This window comes from Oratosquilla oratoria, chromosome 2, assembly GCF_046742065.1.
Source record: "Oratosquilla oratoria isolate Oo_2021 chromosome 2, ASM4674206v1, whole genome shotgun sequence".
NCBI lineage: Eukaryota > Metazoa > Arthropoda > Malacostraca > Stomatopoda > Squillidae > Oratosquilla > Oratosquilla oratoria.
In genome coordinates this window covers 83,251,454-83,267,069 of record NC_134778.1, presented here as the reverse complement: position 1 = coordinate 83,267,069, position 15,616 = coordinate 83,251,454, and the positions used below count along the sequence as shown (strand labels likewise).

The 15,616-nt window shown below is 44.5% G+C and overlaps 1 protein-coding gene across 10 annotated transcripts in view; it reads left to right on the top strand.

Moving 5' to 3' along the window:
• The window catches only part of LOC143040792 (ATP-dependent DNA helicase DDX11), a 91,800-nt gene that overhangs the window by 20,380 nt on the left and 55,804 nt on the right, over positions 1-15,616 (top strand). For all 10 annotated transcript variants that reach the window (XR_012967754.1, XM_076212255.1, XM_076212250.1 and 7 more), the window contains exons 7-8: positions 12-178; positions 5,344-5,473. Coding sequence is in view for 9 of the 10 variants with exons in the window: in XM_076212255.1 (XP_076068370.1) it covers positions 12-178; positions 5,344-5,473 (297 nt within the window). In the remaining variant the exon portion in view is untranslated. The remainder of the gene's footprint in view (positions 1-11; positions 179-5,343; positions 5,474-15,616) is intronic.

Sequence of the window (15,616 nt, the reverse complement as noted above, 5' to 3'; positions counted from 1 at the left end):
CACCATAACAGATCTACTTCTGCAGCCGTACACACTCCCAGTTGTCTCAGTTCGTCCGTGAGGTACAGAAGACTATATTTAGTGAAGAGACAAGAGTTGTATCCCTTGCTTCCAGGCAGAATTTATGCATCAATGAAGCTGTGCTTAGATTGAACAACTCTTCCATGGTTAATGATAGGTAAAATGTTAACATGAATTTATGTATATTTTATGTATATTCATTATTTTTGTAAAAGTAGTTCTGTATATAATGGAATTTAAGAGCGGCAAAGAGGATAATTTTAGATGTGTTTGAGATGAAATGACTGAGAACAATGGTAGGGTTTACAAGATTGGATAGAGTGAGAAATGAGGAGGTGAGGAGGAAAGCTGGGGTAGAAAAGAAGATGGCATATAGGGCTCATTTTTAGTTTCAATATGAGTCAAATTCTTGCTGGTAGCATCAGCTACCTGATTTACATTGATTCAATGACACATCATAATACTCGTCTTATAAGACATAAAGTTACAGCTGTATTACTCATTCTCTTTCACTCTGAATATTGATAATCACAGAAAATATGATCAAGCCAGTTCACTGAATATGGGGGTCACTCAGCTACAACTATGAAATAAATATAATCAAGATGCCAACGCCATCATCCTCATATGTGCACTCACTCCTCATGATTCCTACATAGGTGTCATTGTATGTAAGGGATAAAGAGTAAATCCAGAGTATTTTCTCCCCTCATAGGGTCAGTAATCATTTTAGAAAATTATCTTGTCCATACATACATATACCAAGAGATTTTTTCCCCTTACAAGGGAGTTAGCAAAGTCAAAGGCATAAATCCACTCCCACCTATTTCATCCCCACATACTCCACTCCCATTCACCACCACCCCTCCCTCTTTTCTTGTCTCCTCTTGGGTGACGGATCATCCCTGCATCTCGCCCACTCCCCTGGGTCCCCTTGGTCAGAAGCAGTGCAGCAAGACACAGCACATCCATAGCAAGGCCGCTTCATTTAATCAGCAACCCCCCTCTCCTTCCCCTCATGCAGAAAAAGAGAAGATGGGGAGAAATCCTTTCAACTTGCATCAAAATATTCACACATACTCCCTCACCACCATCCCCCACCCACTCAGTTCTATGCATCACAGCATCATCAATACAGAACTATTCTCCACTCACCCCTATCTTCTCCCTACCTCAATAGACATTCCCCTCTTTCCCAATGCCCCTTTTTCCCCATCCATCCATCTCATCATTGGTCGTCCCCTAATGTTCACTCTTACCTCTGCCTCCTACACTTCTTTTACTAATCTTCACTCATTCTTTCCATGTCTCCAAACCATCCCAATACTCTTTCATGAATCCTATCTCCTAACTCACTTTCCACCCCTGTTCTCCTCATCTCCTCATTTCTCACTCTATCCAGCCTAGTAACCCCTACCCTACTTCTCAGACATCTCATCTCAAACACATTTATATTCTTCCTCCCTTCCTCTCTTATATTCCATGTTTCTGCCCCATACAGTGCTGTCAGTACAATCATTCCTTCATAGAATCTCCTCTTAGCATCCATTCCCAAATGTCTATTTCTCATTACACTTTTTAATTCCCCAAGGCATTTACTTGCTTCTCTCAATCTTCATTCTACCCCCACTCCTCCCTTTCCTACCACATTTGCCCCCAAATATCTAAAGCTATCCACTTCCAGTCTTTCTTCCTTAATACTCACTTCCAGTTTGCTGCCATCCTCTCCCCTTGTACATCTCATCACCTTACTTTTACCCATATTTATCTTTAACTTCCTTCTTTCACACACCTTCCCAAACTCTGTCACTACCTTCCTTAATCCCTTCTCTAGTCCTACTACAAGTGCAGTGCTGTCAGCAAACAACAACTGGGTTATCTCCCATTTCTCTCTCTCTCTCTCTCTCTCTTTTAATCTCCAATAACCTGCCCATTACCCATGCATTTACCACTCATACCACCCCATCCATGTATAAATTGAACAGCCAAGGCAAAATAACACATCCCTGGCAAAGTCCCACCTTCACCTCAAACCACTTTCTCCATTTCTAATTCTAATACAGGCTCTGCTACTCTCGTACCACATCTACAAAATTTGGCACTTCCTGAACTCTTACTAAATTTTCCCAGTCAGTGTTTCTATAGTTAAAATCTCTCATGATCACAAATTTTTTGTACATAGACACCCTGTGAATTTCTTGAATCAGCAGTTCAGTCTGCTCAATGGTAAGGTTACATACATATACCAAAGGCTTTTTCCCCCATACAAAGGAGGTACCCAAAGCCAAAGGCATAAATCCTCTCCCACTTATTTCATCCCTACATGCTCCACTCCCATTCACCACCCCTCCCTCCCTCTTTTCTTGGCTCCCCCTGGATAATGGGTCATCCCAGTATCTCACCCACTGCCCTGGGTCAGAAACAATGCAGCAAGACACAGTGCATCCAGAGCAAGGACACTTCATTTGATTGGCGACCCCCCTCTCCATCCCCTCATGCAGAAAATGAGAAGACGGGGAGAAATCCCTTCAGGTTGTGTCAAAATATCATTCACACATACTCCCTAATACCTCTCCCCCCATGCATCACAGCATCATCCATACACAGCCATTCTTCACTCACTCCTATCTTCTGTCTTCTCCCATCCTTCCTCAACAGACATCCCCCTCTTTCCCAACTCCCCTTTCACCCCATCCATCCATCTCATCCTTGGTTGCCCCCTCATGTTCACTCCATCCACCTCTGCCTTCCCACACTACTTTTACTAATTGTTCTTCAGTCATTCCTTCCATGTGTCCAAACCATCCCAATACTCTTTCATCAACCCAATCTCCCAACTCCTTTTCCAACCCTACTCTCCTCCTCACCTCCTCATTTCTCACTCTATCCAGCCAAGTAACCCCTACCATACTTCTCAGACATTTCATCTCAAACTGGATAAAACAATAGTGTGTGCAAAAACTGTACATGAATTTAAGCGCAAACTAGACACTGTGAGATACAAAGACGAGACACCACAAGCATAGCTACCCTTCCCGTAAGATACAACTAGGTAAATACAACTACATAGATACATTTAAACTCTTTCTTTCTTATGTTCTATGTTTCTGCCCCATACAGTGCTGTCAGCACAACTGCCCCTTCATGCAATCTCCTCATAGCATCTATTCCCAAATGTCTATTTCTTATTACACTTTTTAATCCCCCAAGGCATCTACTAGCTTCTCTCAATCTACATTCTACCTCCACCTCCACTCCTTCCTTTCCTGCCACATTCACCCCAAAACATCTAAAGATATCAACTTCCTCCAATCTCTCTCCCTTAATACTCACTTCCAATTTGCTGCCATCCTCTCCCCTTATACATCTCATCATCTTACTTTTACCTACATTTATCTTCAACTTCTTTCACACCTTCCCAAACTCAGTCACTAATTTTCTTTATTCCTTGTCTGATCCTACAAGTACAGTGTCATCAGCAAACAACAACTGGGTTATCTCCCATTTTTCTATACTTTCTTTAACCATTTCGAATCCCCAGCCCATTACCCTTGCATTTATTTCTTGCACTACCCCATCCATGTATATATTGAACAGCCATGGCAACATGACATAGGCAAAGTCCCACCTTTACCTCAAACCACTCACTCTCTCCATTTCTAATTCTAACACAGGCTCTACTACATACATATACCAAAGGCTTTTTCCCCCTTACATGGGAGGTAGCCAAAAGACAAAGGCATAGAAACCACTCCCACCCATTCCATCCCCTACATACTCCACTCCCCTCTACCCTCTTCCCTCCTTCTTATCTTTGCACCTCCTGGATGACGGGTCATCCCTGCATCTTGTCCACTGCCCGGGGTCAGAAGCAGTGTCACAAGACACTGCACATCCACAGCAAGCCCGCTTCATTAAATTGGCAACCCCCCCCCCCTCCATCCCCTCATGCAGAAAAAGAGAAGATGGGGAGAAATCCCTTCAGGCTACGTCAATTTATCTCTCATACTCCCTCACCCCCATCCCCCACCCACTCCCCCTCATGCATCACAGCATCATCCATATGCAACCCTTCTCCATTCACCCCTGTCTTCTGACCTCTTCTGTCCTTCCTCAACAGACAATCCTCTCTTTCCCAACGCCCCTTTCATTCCATCCATCCATCTCATCCTTGGTCGCTCCCTCATGTTCACTCCTTCCACCTCTTCCTTCCACACCTGTTTTAATAATCTTTCTTCACTCATTCTTTCCATGTGTCCAAACCATCCCAATACTCTCATCAGCCCTATCTCTCAACTCCCTTTCCACCCCAGTTCTCCTCCTCACCTCCTCATTTCTCACTCTATCCAGCCTGGTAACTCCTATCATACTTCTCAGGCATTTCATCTCAAACACCTTCAAATTCCTTCTCTCTTCCTCTCTTATGTTCCATGTTTCTGCCCCATACAATGCTGTTGGCATAATCACTCCTTTATACAATCTCCTCTCATCATCCATTCCCAAAACAGGCTCTACTACTCTCATGAAACACAACTGCAATATGAGCCTCTTAATTTCACCCAATTCCCAATCCTCATCAACCAGCATGGTAACATTTGAATGAAACTTTGTTTTTGTAACTATTATGGAATAAAACACTAGTTAAAGTGATGTCTATAAAATAAATTCAGCTGTTGCTGAGTTTCAATTTTGTGTCCCAAATGTTGGAGTCCACTTTGTTACCATGTAGCTGGCGAAGGCCATGTATGTATACTGGGATGGTTTGGCAAATGGAGAGAATGAGAAAAGAAAGACTAATAAGTTTGTGGAAGACAGGGGTGAATTGAATAAACTTGAGGGAAATACTGAGAATGAGATAGATGGATGGGGTGAAGGAGGCTGTGAGTGAAAGGGAAATATCTGTTGAGCAGGGAGGGGAGAGGACAAGAGATAGATATGAGTGTGAAATGGTTGTGAATTGATAACTGATGCAACCCAGAGGGATTTATCATCTTTTCTATTTACTTGAGGGGATGAGGAGGGAGGGTTGCCATGTAAATGAAATGGTGAAGGGTGAACCAGCTTTAGTTGTCAGGCACTGCTATAGAGGTACTGTGTCTGGATGCATTACTTCTGACTCGGGTAATGGGCAGGGGGCAGAGATGGTCCTTCATCCACAAGGGACCAAGATTTTTAAAAAGGAATCTGATGTATGCGAGATGGTGAAGAGGTGGGTGCATGGTTTGACTGCCACCTCTCATATAAGGGGAAAGGGCCATAGGTATATGTATGTATATGAGAATGTGCATTATGAAGGTTGACTAAAACCCAAATTCTTTTTAGGTGCCTGGAGTTGCAAAGAGGGAAACAGAACACAAAATCACACATGGATGGAATAGTCACCAAGAAGAAAAAAACAAGTTCAGGGTGCCCCTTCTACAAACAGTCACCTTTGGATACATTCACTGATCAGGTACTCGCTCAACACATCAATGAATACTTTATTATGTTGTTAGACTGTTCACTGTTACAAGTGAAAATTTGAGAACATGGCAAGAACAGTAGTCATTGCCTAAAATAGAAATTCACTGAGATATGGAGGTTATAGTACAATAGATTTCTCACAGGGACCACTACCTGAGATTGGCAATTAGAATTGTAGTTTGAAGAATGAATTTGGAGTACCTGGCATATAAATATTGGAATAGATTCTCCAAAACTTCTGTGAAAATTGTAAAATGGTTACTTGATGAAATTTTAAGGAAAGAGAGACTAAAGACCAGTTTAAAATTGTGAATGTACAAGTGTATCCTTTATGTGGTAAGCTAGGAACAACAACCACCCTCCCCCATATTGAAAATCACTAGGATTGGGGATTTAACTAGTTGCAAAAACTTCCCAACTCGAAACTCAGGCAGCTCATTTTCATAGCTTCAAATAAAGTAATAAAGTTACAAAAAATGGCTTATTACGTGAACTCTGTTCTGCAAATAACATTAGATTATGAATGATAGTATTTTTATTCAACATATAGATTATGGTATTAAGCTATTGTATTTATACATATGTATACCAAAAGGACCTTTCCCCATTATAAAGAAAGTGTCCAGCACCACCCATCACACATCCATCCAACACACATTTGTTTTCCCCCTTAATTGCTCTCACCACATTATTATATGGCAACCCTCCCCCATAGTCCACTCCCGAAATTACATAATAAACAGGAAGAAATCCCCTTGGGCTATATCAATTTATCATCCATTCACAAACACGCTCCATTCACACCTATCTCTTGCTCTTTCTCTTCCTTACTCAATAGACATTCCCTTGTATTTATGTAATTGTAGTATGATAGAATCAGAACACAAGGGGATGGAAACAAGAGGACAGCAGATGTGTAATCCTTTGTCAGGAAGAGAAAAGGTAAAGGGTGCAGATTGGTAGATGTCAGTAGAAGTGAAGGCAGAAAGAGGAAGATGTGTAGAGTATTTCAGGGGTTTCTTGAATGTGAAGGTGGATTGATTGTGGTAGTGAGAGATGCTAGAAAATGTTGTGATAGGAGAAGAAAATGGTAGTGCTGTAGGAAAAGAAGAGATACAAAGAGCATTGAAAGTGATGAAAGCTGGGAAAGTGCCTGGATTAGATTGGTGTCACATTGAATGTTTGACAATGGGAGGAAAAGTTATAATGGATTGATTTGTAAGATTACTTAATGCAAGCCTAAGGGAAGGAAATGTGCCATTGGACTAGAATGCTTGGAGTAGCGGGGTTAAAATCTGCTTAGTAGCCTGCAGCTGATACTTTAGGGTCTATATGGAACCCCCATACAGATCAGAGCTACACATAATTTTGTCTGTGATAGAGGAAATCTCTTTTCATAGAGAAATGATGCTACTGTGTGATAGAGGAAATCTCTTTTTCATAGAGAAATGATGCTACTTTATTATACTGCAACTATCCTTCCATTATGCTATCCCCGCCACTCAACCACATCAGTACAATGACACCTACGTAGGTATCATGAGGTGTAAGTGGTTACATGAGGTTGCCAGCATCCTCATGTATATAGATATATGTTTTTTTTAATTGTACACTAGTTACCCCCAAATTCTGTGAACTGGTTTGATCATGTTTCCTTTGTTTATTATTACTCAGAGCAAAAGAGAACAAGTAATACAGTAGTGACTTTATATTTTATAATGCAAGTATTGTCATGCAGCATACATATGGCTGTGTGCAAGAATTTGACTCATACTGAAGTGGTTAATACTGTCCTGTACCACTTTGAATATTCATTTCCTTTTTTGCCAAACCCTGTGGTAGGGGAGAAAGAATACTGCCACCAGGTGTTCCCACTTGAGTCATAAAAGGCAACAAAAACAGGATGGGGATAGGACAAGACATCCTACTCTGTAGCCCCAAAGGAGACATTCCTAAAAAAGCAAAGGCATAAGAAGGTCTGGGAGGAGTTTTCCAACATGAACCCTAAGGTTTGGGTCTTTTAGTGTGCATGGATGTGGTACAGATGAGAGTAAAAGGGAAGAGCTAGACAATATGTTTGTGAGAAAAAAGATGGATGTATTTGTATTGAGTGAAACTAAGTTGAAAGGGAAGAACGAGTTTGAGTTTGGGAGTGTAGTGGGGAGGGTGTCAAGTGAAGAAAGGGCAAAGGAGGGATTTCTTCAAGGATAATGTGGATGAAGGTGAAGCTGGGAAGGGAGATGTGGGTCTTTGTAAGTGCATATGAGCCTGGTATTGAGAAGAGTGTAGAAGGGAGGATTTTGGATAGATTTAAATGAGTGCATAGAGAGTTTATGGAGAAATGTCAATGTAACAGTATTGGGAGATCTCAGTACTAGGGTAGGAGACAAACCAATAGATGAGAGTGGTTGGGAAGTATGGAGTTTCAGGAAAAAATGTAGCAGAGAGATGATGGTAGAGATGTGGCTAGAAAGAGAACTGATGATAACAAGTACAGTGTTCAGGAAGAAAGTCAAGCATAAGTACACATGGGAGAGGGTGGTGGATGGAAGGGTGGTAGATAAAGCTTTAATGGACTATGTAGTGGTAACCATGGGAGAAGAGTAGGAAGAGTTTTGGATATACATGTTCTAAGGGGAGAGAGTAGGGGAATATTGAAGCATTTTTTGGTGGAAGGTAAGTTGAGAGTGGAAGATAAATGGAGAATGAGGAAATGGACAGAAGGTAGAGAGATGCTTAGAGTAAACTTCTTAAATGAGAAAGAAAAAGAGAGTCCAAGAAAAAGCTGAGAGAAGAGATGTAGGGAGTGAAAGAGGATGAGGATGTTTTAAGGAGGGAGTCACAAGGTGTGCAAAGATGGTGTGTGGAACAAGGAGGATGGGAGGAAATAGAAGGAAGGGTAGTGAGCAGGGGGATGATGAAGCAAGAAGAAATGAGCATTCACAGATTGGTTGCAAAATGAGACGATAATCATATGAGAGATACAAAGAAAAGAAAACAGAAGTAAAGCATAAGATAGAGGAGGCAAAAAGGAGAGCAGATGTGAAATGGGGTAAGAGTATGACAAAATATTGAAAGTAATAAAAAGATGTTTTGGAAGGAAATTAAGAGAAGAAGGGGGGGGGGCGAATCAAGTAGAGAAGACAAGGTAAAAGGTGCAGATGGAGAGATGATAATAGAAGAGACAGCAGTAAGAGGAAGATGTGCAGAGTATTTTAGGGAGTTGCTAAATGTGCCCCATACAGTCCTGTTGGCACAATCACCCCTTCATACAATCTCTTCTTAGCATCCATTCCCAAATGTCTATTTCTCATTACACTTTTTCATCCACCAAGGCATTTACTCGCTTCTCTCATTCTACATTCTACCTCCACTGCTTCCTTTCCTGCCACATTTGCACCCAAGTATCTAAAAATATCCACTTCCTCCAGTCCTTTAATGCTCACTTCCAGTCTGCTGCCACTTTCACCCCTTGTACATCTCATCACCTTACTTTTACTCACATTTACTTTCAACTTTCTTCTTTCACACACTCTCAAACTCTGTCACCAACTTCCTCAATCCCTCCTCTGATCCTGCTACCAGCGCAGTGTTGTCCGCAAACAACAGCTGGCTTATCTCCCACTTTTCTCCATTTTCTTTAACCATATCCAATCCCTGACCCACCACCCTTGCATTTACCTCTCGCACCACCCCATCCATGTATAAGTTGAACAGCCAGGGCGACATAACACATCCCTGACAAAGTCCCACCTTTACCTCGAACTTCTCACTCTCTCCATTTCTAATCCTGACACAAGCTCTACTACTCTCATAGAAATTCCTGGCAGCTCCTAAAAGCTTTCCTCCTATCCATATATCTGCAAAACCTCCCACAGTGCCTTCCTGTCTACCCTGTCATAAGCCTTTTCCAGATCCATAAAAGCCCAAAAAACATCCTTACCTTTTCCTATAGCTTTCTCACATATCAGTCTTACCACAAAAATCTGATCTACACAACCTCTACCTGTCCTAAAATCAGCACTGTATGGGACAGAAACATGGAACATAAGAGAAGAGTTTGAATGTGTTTGAGATGAGGTGTCTTGAGAAGTATGATGGGGGCTACTAGGCTGGATAGAGTGAGAAAGGAGGAGGTGAGGAGGAGAACAGGGGTGGTAAGGGAATTGGGAGATAGGGTTGATGAAAGAGTATTGGGATGGTTTGGACACATGGAAAGAATGAGTGAAGAAAGATTATTAAAAGAGGTATGGAAGGCAGATGTGGAGGGCGTGAACATGAGGCGGCCTAGGATGAGGTGGATGAATGGGGTGAAAGGGGCTTTGGGAAAGAGGAGAATGTCTGTTGAGGAAGGATGGGAGAGAACAGAAGACAGGGGTGAATGGAAAATGGTTGTATATGGATGACGTGATGCATTAAGTGGAATGGGTGGGGAGATGGGGGGTGAGCTAGTATGTGTAAGAAAATTTTGACGCAGCCCAAAGGGATTTCTCCCCGTCTTCTCCTATTCTGCATGAGGGGATGGAGAGGGGGGTTTCATCTCTCATATTATTTGTCTTTTATCCACTGGGTCATTATATTTTGTACATACATACATATACCAAAGGCTTTTTCCCCCTTACACGGGGGGTAGCCAAAAAGAAAAAGTCATAGAAACCACTCCCACCCATTCCATTCCCTACATATTCCTCTCCCCTCCACCCTCCTCCCTCCCTCTTATCTTGGCACCTCCTGGATGATGGATCATCCCTGCATCCTGTCCACTGCCCTGGGTTAGAAGCAGTGTCGCAAGAAACAACACATCCACAGCAAGGCCACTTCATAAATTCAGCGACCCCCCCTCTCCGTCCCCTCATGCAGAAAAGAAGAAGACAGAGAGAAATCCCTTCGGGCTGCATCAAATTTTTTCTCATACATACTTCCTCATCCCCCATCCCCACCCACTCCCCCTCATGCATCACAGCATCATCCATACACAACCCTTTTCCATTCGCCCCTATCTTCTGTCCTCTCCTGTCCTTCCTCAACAGACATTCCTCTCTTTTGTAATGCCCCTTTCACCCCATCCATCCATCTCATCCTAGGACACCCCCTCATACTCACTCCTTCCACCTCTGCCTTCCATACCTCTTTTACTAATCTTTCTTCACTCATTCTTTCCATTAGTGCAGCGGATTAGCTAACATATTGTGCACTTTTTGATAAAAGTACCAATTTTGGCACAAAGGTAGACCGATATATTATTAACAAATTTGGATGTGGAGCCATCAGCCAACTGTGGAAAATGGCCGCCAGCGGACACCCGAAAAACGAAAGAAATTAGATAAAGTTTGCTGCTGAAGGTTTTCGTGAATGTTTATTGAATGGTTTTTAATCAAAACATGCCAGATAGTTATTAAGTCATATTTTAGGAGATGCTCCTATATTAATTTACATATGCTAATTACAGATGAAATGGCGACAGGCAAACCCATAATCAAACATCAAATACTAACATTACTAACACTACTGCATATAATTATCATGTTAATTAACGCATCAGTAATGCCGAAAAGTTCACTGTTATACAGTTCCAGTATACTGCCAAAGTTACGTAAGTTATGCAAAGTTCAGAACCTTCGTCTTCATGCGACTTCAGTTCTGAGAGCACTCCCCGTCACAAGCACACAGTGGTGTGCATTGCAGACTGGCCTTCTTGCACTTGCACTTTTTCACGCAGCCCTCCTTGCATTTGCAAGAGACGAGCTCCCTACAGATCTTGGATGCTTCGGGTAGCGTTGTCCACAAAGGTTCATACACGTCGCTGGTCTTGTTCCAACCCCAGTCGGTTGGTGATGGCAGTGTTGGTGTAGGAACCAGGGCCTGACCCCAGACATGTCCGCCCTGGTACACTGCTCGTCGGACGTGCTGCTCCAGGGCTGCCCTTGTCGGTGGAATCAGCTGGACGTTGCTTTTCTTTGCAAACAGTTTGCGACGTGCCTTGTCGATATCGGTTGCGGTGCTTGTTCTGTCATAAAGCAGTATGATGAACCTCTCAATGGTACTCCCCCAGGTAGGCATAGCTCCTCCTTGGGGATCGGTGCCATCTGCGTAGAGCTGATGGCCAGGGGTGGTTGCTGCTGATTGGCCCCCAACTCTTGGGGTTGGGGGGTGGTCCCACGACGTAGACGTTGCAGCTCGACATGACCACCTCGACATGAGAGGCACACAAACACTTGCTGCAGCCACCACAAACACATCACACCCGCTACACTACATAGCAGAACACCCACACACACCAAGAAACATTAAAACTACACCCAAAGACCTTTATTACGCACAGATACTCTCTTCTCTTCCTCCACAACCACCAAATACCAGCCTCCGGAAACATATTCATAATCATATCACTCACCGCTCCATTAACACACTGAAAGACAACACACTGCTGCATGCCAGACCCCCTGATATCCACCCTTCTGAATCCTCTCTCCCACGAAAGGACAGAGTCCACTTGGCCAGACTGTGATGCGGTCACCACCCAGCACTTCTAAGCTACCAGAAGAGGCTGGACGACCGTGTTGTGAACAGCTGCCCAGGATGTAACACTTCACCCCATACCATACAACACATAATGGAAGACTGCATTATACACAATCATGCACGCAAACAACACAACATACACTCTATAAAGGATTTGTGGGAAAACCCAGTTTCGGCTGTGGCCTTCCTTGGGGAGACGGGACTGCTCGGACAGACAGTCTAGGGAACGACAACAACAACAACAACCTCTCAATGGTGTGCATGGCATCTTCATTAATATGATCTGGTGCAGTTGAGAGAAGAGTGAGTGTCTGGGTCAGCTCAGGTAGAGCTGTCCAAACTGCCCATGCTGTCCTCTTTCCATGTCCGGCGAAGCTGGAGACCATGTCGCAGCCCGTCAAAGCATGAAACATCGGTAGTGCCTGAGCTTTTTCAGGACCCAGAGCCCGAGCAATCTCATGGGCTGCCAAGAATCGGAAAGTCTTCCCCGTGCCGAAGGACACCCACACTTCTGTTTCTTCATTCTGGGTGCGTGCCAGAGCCACTGCCAGGACAACCACATCAGTGTCAACTGTGCGGATAAGGATCTTCTTGTGGCCATTGTGAGCAGTGTGGGCAGCATGCAACATCATGCGGCTGTCGGCCTCCTCGTGGTTGCAAGGAGCCAGGGCTGAAGTATCCAGATGCGGTGGCTTTCTCAAGACATCATCTCCTTTAGTGATGAGCTCCTTGTCTGCAAGCTGGAGTGAGTCGTAGAGGACGCCAGAGAGGAAGTTGAACAACTCGGTCTTGTTCTCGTCGACTCTGAGGAAGCTGGCCCAGTCCCCGGGTATAGTTGCACTACCCACCACTCGTGTTCTAACCCCTTTTCCCCGCTTGGCTCTTGCCGTACCCTTCAACGAGTCTGTAATGTAGCGGTCCCACACCAGGTCCAGTCGCGTGGATTGATGAAGTTTTGAGAGTATGTAAGGCACAAAGACTTGCTTGGCATACTCGTTGAAGGTTTTTGCTGTAGCAGGCTTCAGTAACTGGATGATGACTGCTCCATCTAGGACAATGCAGCTGGTTGGAGGAACCTCAGAACGGGGCTGACTGAAGTCTTCTAGACAAGTGAGAAGATCACTCTTTACACCAAGCCGGATGCCACCGCCGTCCGATAGTGCAGGCGGGCAGGCTTGGTTTTCATGTTGGAAGAATTCATCTAGATTCCCATCCCGGTTCTGGCACCCGATATACAGACGAGAGAAGAGGTCCACGTCGTTCTTGAGGGATTTCATTTGCTGCTTGCCCTTTGCCTGAGGTTTTGTAGCAGGCTGACCGAATATTTTGAGCTTGTTTCTGTGGATGGCATCTTCTATGGGTTTCGTTCTCTCCACCAGGCGTTCTCTGACGAATTTGTCAAACTGCTCCTGTCCCAATTTATGTGCACGACGGAGGGAGTCTACAGCTCCTTGGTGTCGAGTACCAGCAGATCTTGACTATCCTCCTCAAATGGATTCCCAAAGTCTTCCATCACTTTGATCATTGACTGTACGTCTTTTAGGAAAGCAGTCTGCACACTCGATGACTGGTCATGATGCTTTGTGTCTTGTGACCGGTCTTGCTTTGAGTCCTGGAACTCTTCGATGAGCCTGGCAACCTCTGGTCCTGCCACCATCCACCGTCGTAGTGCGCTGGGATTGTCAGTCAGGCCTACTGCGCCTCCGTCTCCTTTGATGGCTGCATTGTTCTGCTCGTGGGCCTGATCGACAGGGATGGCGGAGAACGGCCTGTTCGTCTTCTGGACGGTGAAATTCCCAGCTCGGAATTCTTCGGCTATTTCAGGGTGTGTCGTCGGCAGTTCCACCATGTCTCGCAGATGCACAGGAATCCAGCGCGCGTAGTTGGTGTGATCCAGGGCATGGAACCACACAGCTAGTTCTCTGAGGGCATCGACGTACATCGCAAACGACGCTTGGCGCAGAGAGCGCACGTACACCAGGACCGTCAGTTCCAGTTGCAGTACAGTTGCCCAGTAGTGGAACTGGGGGCAAGTCTCCGCCTTTTGCTGGCACCAGTCAGCAAACTCCAGCTGCTCGGTCCCGGCGTCATCCAGCTGGTCAATGTAGTGGTTGTAGGCGTGCTGCTGCAGTGTGAAGAGGGCTGCTGCTGTCACTTGATGCGCTCGCCTGGTTCGACTGACATGTGATGCCCGCAGGAAGGAATCCGCTGTCCCGGCACTGGTGATCTTTGCCTGAACCAGTGCTTACACCCATCCGCTCCCTTGCAGCCAGTCACCAACGGTCTTCAGCACTGCCATCTCGATATGAATACCTCCAAAGAGGATGACGAACTTCTCTTCACCATATTCCTGTGGCCACTTCCACTGGATTTGCTTTGCCAAAGCAAAAAGCGGTTGGTCGAATGTGACCACTGGAATCTGGCTAGGGTTAAGATGTTCCACTGCGTTCCTTACGACATCCATGGAGTGCTTGATCATTGCCACGGTATGGGCACTTTCCAGGAAGAGTGGGAGTAGTGCGGTGGGGCAGATGGTCCGACTGGCGGGCATGGACTGCTGACTTGCGTGGTATGCAGCCCATGAAATGTTCTCTAACGGAGAACTTTCTTGTAGGACAACTTGGATGTGTTGTAGCCAGAGATGCTCTCTTTCAACATATTGCTTGAGGCTGCTGTTACCGCTCAGGAATGTCACGTTGGTATCCGGTATCTGTGTGTTCTTGATGCTGCCGGTGACGGATGGGACATCTGTATAGTAGTGTGGCAAACGGTCAACTGCTTTGAGGCCTCTTTCGTTCGACCCTCCGAGGATAGTGATGCCGCGGTCAACGCCGGCCCCATGGAACGCAGGGTGTTGCACGAGGGAAATAGCAGTCCCATGGAATGACTGTTTTGAGGTGGTGGAACTTGGAATCCGACTGAAGGGATACAATTTAGTTGGAACATTATAATTGATGTTTGTCAGTATTGTTCATCAAATTCGAATCGGTACCTACACGATCATGAGATTCTAGTCGCCATTCCATCTGTAATTAGCATTAATATGTAAATTAAGATAGGATCATCTCCTAAAATATGACTTAATAACTATCTGGCATGTTTTGATTAAAAACCATTCAATAAACATTCACTAAAACCTTCAGCAGCAAACTTTATCTAACTTCTTTCGTTTTTCGGGTGTCCGCTGGCGGCCATTTTGGAAAATGGCCGCCACGGCCGCCAGGGGGCAGTTGGCCGATGGCTCCACATCCAAATTTGTTTATAATATATCGGTCTACCTCTGTGCCAAATTTGGTGCTTTTATCAAAAAGTGCACAATATGTTGAAATTTCCTAGCTAAACCGCCGCACTACATGTGTCCAAACCATCCTAATACTCTTTCATCAACCCTATCTCCCAACCCCCTTTCCACCCTTGTTCTCCTCCTCACCTCCTCATTTCTCACTCTATTTAGACTAGTAACCCCTATCATACTTCTCAGACATTTCATCTCAAACACATTCAAACTCCTTCTCTCTTCCTCTTATGTTCCATGTTTCTGCCACGTACAGGGCTTTTGGCACAATCACTCCTTCATATAACCTCCTCTTAGCTTCCATTTCCAGATAAC